Source organism: Clytia hemisphaerica, unplaced genomic scaffold, assembly GCF_902728285.1.
Source record: "Clytia hemisphaerica strain Z4C2 unplaced genomic scaffold, Clytia hemisphaerica genome assembly, whole genome shotgun sequence".
In the NCBI taxonomy this organism is placed as follows: Eukaryota; Metazoa; Cnidaria; class Hydrozoa; order Leptothecata; family Clytiidae; genus Clytia; species Clytia hemisphaerica.
In genome coordinates, this window is record NW_027103917.1 from 1586364 (window position 1) to 1595173 (window position 8810).

The window sequence follows — 8810 nt, forward strand, 5'->3', positions numbered from 1 at the left end:
TGTTTTTATAAAATTTCTAATATTAATTGTTTGCGTAACTGAAGTAATTAGCCTGGCTTCCTGATCTTCGAAGAATGTAGTGATTAGCCTGCTTTCCTGCACACCTACCTCCTTTTTCTTTCTGATGCATGTCTCCTGAAACAATTTTATTCTTCTGATTTCTTCTCTTTTGTCTTTCTATAAAAATCATAAATTCTCATCATTCTTGAATGAAACCTAAACTTAGTAAAAGCCCGGGGCACTCGTTTCTAAACGACGGTATGTGCCGCCAAAAATGGCGTTCAAAATCGGACCCTTACAGCCCTTGAGCATAGAAAATGTACCCTTACAGTGCATTTTACCAGACCCTTACAGTTTAGTTTGATTTTATGTCTTATTTTGCTGAAGCCATCAAAAAGAGAGAAGCTGACCCTCCGATATCATCGGACCGGGCCCTGTCCCAGGATAGTTTCCTACCCCTAGCGCTTACCAGACATTGTACTCTGTGCTCACGACACATCAGAGCCGTGCTGTATCGATGATGATACTCGCACAGTACGGGAGAACCTTGCGTTCTCGCAGGTACTGAACATAATGAGTACCATCGCCACACCACATTCAATGTCCATCATATCTCCCCATACTCTTGTATCAGAGTGATGGTACCCTATTCCCCTTACATGGTATGGGTTGACCCGGGCCAAGGTACATTCACTTGCCAAGTGAATCGCAGCACCGAGTGGGAGTCGAACCCTGACCTCCAGCACGGAAGTCAAGAACGATGACCACTACACTACTGCGCCTACTGAGCCATTAAAAGTGAGCCTGAGATGTCGACAAAATTGGAAAAACAAATCAAAATGAGTGCGAGTCAAAACTATAAAGTACATCAGATTTTTACCTTCAAGACTTGCAATTCAACAGTCCCCAAACACGGCCTTACAGTGTATTTAGCTAAAAGAAGACCCTTGCAGTGCACTCTATCACAAGAACACCTTTCCAATGCATTTCCATGGTCTCCAAAAACCTACTCTTAAGAGCAGCATATATGCCGTGGGTCGGACCATATGAGTGTACCCGGGAGTAACAGTAAATTAGTCAGAGCCTGTAGGTCTCCTATCTCACTGAAAATCATCGTCCTTGGAAAACTGTTCTGAACTGTCTCATTCTTAACCCTTTGAGTGCCAGGGTCCTTTTTTCTAAGTTTTTTTTAAAAAATCGCTAGTTCAAACTTTAAGGGCTTATATCTCCTGATCTAGAAGGAATTAGAAGCTCGTATATAGCTCGTTGGATAGCTTAGAGTCTCTTCTTTCTTTTGGGCGCCTTCGGCGCCGCCCGATTTAGGAAGGGCGTGGTGGGCGGCGGCCAAGGGGGGGGGGGTAGGTTAGGGAATTAAAGCAGTCAGGCCCGCTGCGCGGACCTGACTGAACTGATGAAAAGGTGCCCAGTGGTAAAATTTCAAATCAATTCACTAGAAGACAGAATAAAGTAAAACAGGGCCAAATTTGGAGGTTCTTGGATCACTCGTTGACCAAAAATAGTCAAAAAACGGTCAGAATCTCAAAAAAGTGAATTTTTGTCAATTTTTTGCATTTTTTTGACTTTTTTGCTTAAAATTTCGCTGGAAAGACTCACTTTTGAATTTTTTTTTGCTTGACCATAAAGGACAATCTAATTCCTACGAGTTCGACCAAAAACAACGATTTCTAACTCAAACTGGGCATTACAGGAGGGCTTCGCCCTCCTATATAGCCCATGTCGTATATATACGACATCGGCACTTAAAGGGTTAATGGAAAAATATTCACTCTGACTCATTAGAGCTCAAAAGAATAGATTTTCATAACCCATTAAAAAGCAAGTGATTTGCAACTCTTCTGGTAATTAGGTTTGCTACATATATGTTAACTGGTTTATTCCCAATAGGTCTTGGACAGGGTTGTCTGCTACTGCTCCTGTAAAGGAGATTTGAAAAGACCTAGACCCACCAGATCAAATAATATGATTATCTTCTTTTCAACCAGGCTTAACTGCTATACATGGTTTTCAAATACCGGAAATTGAAAATGAAATACACGAAAAAACAATACAAATTATGACTAGGATATGGTAATTGTAATTGCATAGCCCTTTTTTAATAATGGTGGTTACTGCTAACCAAACGACACATTTCTTTTTATAAGAATATCCAACATTTTTGAAGGCCTCGAATGTTTTCAACTTTTTGAGTTCTAAGCCTAAAAATGTTCTTAACATGTTCTTATTTTCACCATTTTGTGAGCAGTTTTGTCCATTTATTGGGTGTTTTAGAATCCATAAAGCCTTAAAATGTTCTTAACTTGTTCTTAAGATTTTGGCCATCGAAGCCTTATGTTCTTATATAGTTTTTTTCTTATAAAAAAACGTGTAAAACATGTCTAAATTATTATACAGTATTTATTGTCGTTAGTAGTTTTTAGAGAACCAGTGATAACCCCAATGTCGTTCCCAGAGTCACTTTTCACCAATCAGAATCATAGAAAAGCGAAGTAGGGGACTGGTTTCGAGTGTGGAAACACCCCTCTCTCAGTACATCGGGCGGCGGCGGTGGTGGTGGTGGTGTTCCTTTAATCTAAATCGATAAATTCCCTAAATACACACAGTCATTCGAAATAAAAAGAGTAATGAAAAGAAGGCCTAACGGGGACGAATATTCCGATTGAAATTAGGGTGAGCAAAAAAACAGAGAAAATTTTAAAAACCATTTAAACTTAAACCTGCAGACCTAGAACAGCATTTACAATCTTTACAGCCAAAATTCAATGCGATTTTATAGGCAAATTCTTGGAGAAAAGCCATCCATAATCTTTTCACAGCGAAAATCTAAATTTTTCATGGGCTAGGATGCCAGAGCCCTGCAAACTCGTTTACTGTGACACATAAAGCTGGTAACGGGCTCTTTCAGAAAATGTTCTTACATATGGGGGTGGAGGATATCACTACCGGGGGGTAGTGAAAAAATCTACAAGATTTGCCTTGTCCGGGGGGGGTAAACTTGCTCTGTTTGGAGGTAATTTTGCTCTGTTTGAGGTTAATCTTGAATGTCTAGGGGTCAACTAATGCTTGTCCGGGGGGGGGTAAATTTCCAAAAAATGTTAAATATCCTCCACCTCCCATATTCAATTTTTATCTTGAAAAGCCGTGAAAGGCGTGACAGAAACAACGTTGCATTCCACGCAAGGCCGAACTTGAAAAATACAACATTACAGAGGCTATAACCCAACTCCAATCACAGCCTCGTGATAAGGGTAAGGGCATTTTAAAGTGGATCACGGTACTGAGTGGGAATACCTCCCGCACAGAAGTCAAGGCTGGTGAATGCGAAACTATTTTGGTGATAGATTATTCATGCATGTATAATATTCAATTCATTGGCAGCATGATTCCAATTTCCTGGAAAAAGGTGTGCATTTTGAGAAGTCTGTTCTTATGGATTGGGTACTATACATATATAAAAAAGGTATCAAGTAATGAAAAGCACATGAATTGTATACTTTCAAATTTGTATACACTCATTTTGTAAAAGATGACCTGACCCTCTTGACAAGCCTTCAAAAAAGAATTTTAAAAACATGAATCTGTCTGTCTATTTTAAATGAACTGTGTGCCATGGTAACAATTCAATATTTCTTAGAATTATCTCGATACAATGTGTGAATAAAAAAACTTTGTTTTTTTTCTGATAGATTTTTTCTAATTCTCGATAAGTTTGAGATTTGTATTCCAAAAGTATTTATTTTACAAATAGAGAAACAGAAAGTAAAGTACAAGAGAGAGTAAGGGAATTATTAGCAAAAGATTTTTTGATTGCATAACCTGATAAAACAGAGAGGATACACAACACTCCACACTTTTTTTGGACATTGCTGATGGTTGGCTGAAAATAATTCTAAAGAGGAAACTGAGAAAAGGACTGTAAAGCTACGATTCAGGAATTTCTTGAAGTACTCTTTCAGACGTTTATCAAAAACTGGACAATTGCAACCAAATAAAGCATATTTGACAGAGACCAGAGACCATTAGATATTGAAAGAATTTCAGCCCAAAGCTCAAAATATTTAAAGATATAAGAGGTGAATTTTAAATCTATTGAAAATATTTGTGGATCGAGATTGAAAAAACAATGGCTGTTCTTCGTAACGAAAGGGAATGGAAGAAAGTATTCAACGAAATGTTTAACGAACTAAACAGAAGGAAGTTAGCACCACATGCTAGCATGCTGCTCGACCAAGAATTCACGGTATACGAGCTTCAAAACCGCGCCGTTTTTAAGTGCAATGAGTGTAACAAGAAGTGGATCTCATATCGGGCTCGTATGAATTTCACATACATGTTGACCAAAGCTGGCAAGCCAAAGAAGCGTTTTGGTAAGGTGACAATGATCCCTTTTGGCCAGCAATGCCGGGAATGCGCCAAGGGTAAGGGAGATGAAGAAGATAAGCTCTTCTACATGCCTCTCTTTGAAATGGTGGCTATCCACGAAACGCTGATCAAAGTTTATGAGAAAGTAGAAGCGAAATATTATCTCAAGAAGGATGCTGAATCAGCAGAATTTATCCTTCGAAAGAAAAATGAGTTGGATAGTATGGTCAACCATACCAGAGCTTTGAGAATCACAAACCAACAAAATCAAACACATTCGTACAGTGGACAACGTCAACATCTCTTTCAGCCTACATTCTTTGCTCCCCCTGATATGTTTTTACCGACTGGTCCTGAAGGCGTTCAAGGGCCGGTCACATACATGGCACCACTACAAGTGCCAGAGCAAGGTTCGACAACCGAGGGGAAGACCGAGGACAATGATGAAGAATTTGAGCAAGTACCAATCGGAAGTGGACCACATATGGAATCATTATGCGAAGCATGCGCAAAAGGAGTTTGTATGATTGGTCGAAATCGATCACGTGGTACATCAGAACAAGCAAGCGGCCGCCAATCGGTGAAGGGCGGAGAGAAAAAATATATCGAGGTGCCGAAGAAATTATTCAGCGATGAAGCAGAGGACGTAAACTTACGACAGAAAGTCAAATGGCATCTCTATTTTAAAAACCTTGAACTGTAGAAACTTTCCGTTGAATTCACTTTATCTTTTGTGCTGTTTACCTGGGAAAATAACAAGACACGTCTTGTCTTATTTTTTTATCAAAAATTTGAATCCAATATCTTTGTCAGTTACTATAAAACCTTATTTGATTTCAAAATGATTGTAAATTTTTTGTATTGTAACATTTAAGACATTTTGCACAAAATCAATAAACTCAGAATTGTATTTTTAAAGGACTGGACGGCACGGTTTTTTTCAACTCTTTCATGTGATTTAACGAGATCAAAATTGGGACCAACGTATTATTTTATTTTTCGATCAAATGTCAAAAAATCATATTCGTGCAATAAAATATACCTTTGTTTATCTTGAGTATCATCTTTCTTTCCAAAAAAATTATATAAGTACAATTCGAACAAGCTTATTTTGGTATTGTTCAAATCTTTGAATCGCCCTTATTTCTGAATTTATCATGTAACGATGAAGAATCTCAAATAGTTCGTAGACATCATACTCAATTACATTTAATCGTTTTTAAGAGTATTACAATTATTCCTTGTCAACTTGCAGCCTCTATATGAGTATCGACATAAATTTCAAGATATTCGATTCAACCATTCAAATCGATCTTTTGTCTCCAATGTTTTTCAAATCACCTCTTATTGATGTTTTGAACTTGACTTGTCACGGATGACACTTTCTCCATTCTGAATGAAAGTAAAAGATAAGAAATGTTACAGATTTACCGAAAAAGGCCTCTCCTGAAAAATTTAAATCTAAATAAGAATCAATGTCAAAACTTATGTCAATGCAGAGTGTCCATTCAATTTGTCTAAGAATACTTCTAGAAGAAGGTAAACGAAGCATGGGCTAGATGTACCATTCCAACTCTCTTTTATTTCAATGTGTTTACCTCTCATTGTCGATGAATGGTAGATTGATAAATAATGAACAACATAATGTAAACACTTTTCAAATCAAGAAAATTGAGAATAACACTTACGTTGTATTCAGTCTGTCAGTGCTGGAAAGAGAAGATAATATGATTTAACGAAATAGTTAAATTATAATGAACATTTTTATTTGGATGCTATTTCGAAGAAATTTTCACCCAAGAAGTCAATAAAAAGTGCTATCAACTTCTCTTATAAGCATTCCAGATTAGGTCGTTTGTCATAAAGCTTTTTTTAACATATAGTAAATGTTCTTTGGTCCATTCCAGGGCTCGAGCATTAGAAACCTGATTCCTTTAAAAAACGTGTTAAAAACTGCATAAGAATATACGGTATTATTAAAAATGATATTTTTTTCTGGAAAAATATATTTCTTACTTTGTTTCAAGCTTCATCAAATTGCCCTCGATTAATTTCAGGTTCTGAAAATGAGAAAAGAGCAAAACTTGCCAATTTGAGAGAAGGAATACAAACCGGAGTCGGTTTGAAGGGTTTTGGTTCTAGACGTTTAGACAACTCAAATATAAAAGATAATATTTTTTATATTTGATTGTTTCCAATACAACAACCACTTAAAAACATAGTTGCGAGAATAAATCACAGCTGATTCATCTTTCCATGTTAGAAATACTTTCATACCTGGTCTATGTTATTCATTGTGTTGTCAGTCCCAGCAAATGATTTGGTACACTGATACAAAATCTGAACCGAAGAAATAAAGTACTGTAAATTTAAATGGTAAAAAAGAATGATGGTATTGGATAGGAGTTGTCAACATTAGACCAACTTAGCTTACAGTATGAAGGGGTTATGGATGTCATGGTCCAGGTGCCAAATTTCACTTCAGAGGAAAGAAATCGATTCTCAAAAATCCCTGATGAATCAGATTACAGCAAGCGATTTTTCAGATCAGGAACCTGTAGGAAGCAAATTTTGCAAAAAAACTGTTTTTGCTGAAATATGCTGACGTAAGCAAAGAATTTTAAATTTTTTTTAGTGGATTGCTTTCTTTTATTGATTTAGCTGACACCTTTGGTGTAAATTTGAAGTCAAAAGCTTTCTCCTAATGGAAGTAGTTCAAATAGACTTTTTTTTAAAGAGGCAGCCATGTTGAATAATTATGTACTCCAGCATAAAAACAATGATAAAGCCATTCATAATTTTTAAAATATGCATGATACAGTAATTATGCATGGCTGTATCATTGTTTTTATGCTGGAGTACATAATTATTCAACATGGCTGCCTCTTTAAAAACCTTTAAAAAAAGGTCTATTCTTATTTCTCTGACGTCATCAAAATGGGGTGAAAGCTCGCAGCTCTACTCTACCATTTTTGTTTTGATTTAACTTTGTATTTTAATGACCAGCCAGGTCTTTCATTTGAGGGCTATGCATGTTAGCCTTCACTGATGCAAGTTACCCGATCTCACGGTATTTGGCCGATTTTGAAAAATCTGAACCTTTCTATCTGCACAAGCAATCTCAAACTTTCTGCTCTTTCACTGGGCAGCACGAATAATGGATCCTAGGACCTTTTAGTTTAGTATGAAATATATAGAAGGATAGATAAACAGCAAGACCCTCGACATGGCCTGAGAATTCTCGGGCCTCTTCGGGCCATGTTCAGGCCGAGAGACCCTATCAATTCTTTTGGCCCGAACATGACCCGAGTCATTCGGGCCATGTTAAATGTTAAATTGATTCAGCATGTCCAGTCAAACAAATAGTACAAAATAAAATTTGTGTGCTTTGTTTATATCGATCAAAAAAACTTCACGAGCTTCCCGTGGACACGCTTCAGTTTAAAACCAGGACCAGTTTACTAGTAAATATTTCCACCCTAAGTATATTTATAACTATGTTTTCATACCTACCAAATAAGACATTTAATATTTATATGAATTTACAACATTCATATATTTAATATAATTAAGAGAAACCAAGTTTTTCTCAAAGAAAATGTTAAAAAAATTCAGTCCTTAAATTACACGCCTGTTTAAAATCATGTTTTCAAAATTTGGCCCGCTTGTGGCCCGCTTGTGGCCCGCGTGTGGCCCAAACACGGCCCGAATTCTCGGGCCAGCTCGGGCCATACTCTGGCTTTACGCAAATTCCAATAAAAGTTTTAGCCCGAGAATTCTCTGGCCATGTCGAGGGTCGTTAAACAGCGAGCGCGACTAAAATAATGATAAGAAAATACCTCTCTAGATCTTGAACTCTTTGTTATAGCTTGTGCAAGTTTTCCTGAATCGAGAAGAACACTTTCTATTCGTTCATTGACTCTTCCTTTGACTTCAGAATTCTTATAATGTTGATTTCTGGCAGACATTTTCACTTGACACCTTCACTTCACTGTTTACCAAAATGATTCAAAAATCAGCTGAGATTCACTTTCACTTTCTCTCAAGATTTATGGAGACCCGGGGTTGAATAACAAAGATGACGTAATTGTAACACTCTTCCTTTGAAGCAATTCTTCATATGTATAAATTTGTTCTCTGCCGCAGAGCTTTTCCGTTAAAGATAAACATCCCAAACGGGAAAAGTTATAAAACTCGAGGATTTGATTTTGAAGTAGCAAGTAGCTTCTAGCATCACCAGCCAAGGAAAGGAAATTTGAAAGGAAAAGTTAACTAAAAGAATATGGATCTTCGTCCATTGATCTTGGCTGCCCTTGTTGCAGTCGTTTTTTCACATAGGCATCCGAAGATTGGTGTTTTGGAAAGAAATGTCCATTTGAAAGTTGGAAATCAAGATTTTGAGAATGAGGTGATTTCGGTTGACTTGAAAA

General features: G+C 37.0%; 3 protein-coding genes across 3 annotated transcripts in view; 1 reads left to right on the forward strand and 2 right to left on the reverse strand.

Annotated features, from left to right (window-relative positions):
• Nucleotides 1-8810, reverse strand: part of LOC136809397 (sialin-like) — a 151809-nt gene that overhangs the window by 54702 nt on the left and 88297 nt on the right. The window lies entirely within an intron of this gene.
• On the reverse strand, nt 5564-8403 carry LOC136809389 (uncharacterized). Its single transcript, XM_067065916.1, has 5 exons — nt 8220-8403; nt 6658-6720; nt 6397-6440; nt 6069-6089; nt 5564-5772 (listed from the first exon to the last, which is right to left on the reverse strand). Exons 1-5 carry the CDS (start codon nt 8346-8348, stop codon nt 5718-5720), a joined length of 312 nt encoding a protein of 103 aa, XP_066922017.1. The 5' UTR covers nt 8349-8403; the 3' UTR covers nt 5564-5717.
• Nucleotides 8556-8810, forward strand: part of LOC136809388 (uncharacterized) — a 33525-nt gene continuing 33270 nt past the window's right edge. Inside the window, exon 1 of the mRNA XM_067065915.1 lies at nt 8556-8805. Within this exon, the coding sequence (XP_066922016.1) occupies nt 8663-8805 (143 nt within the window). The 5' untranslated portion in view covers nt 8556-8662. The remainder of the gene's footprint in view (nt 8806-8810) is intronic.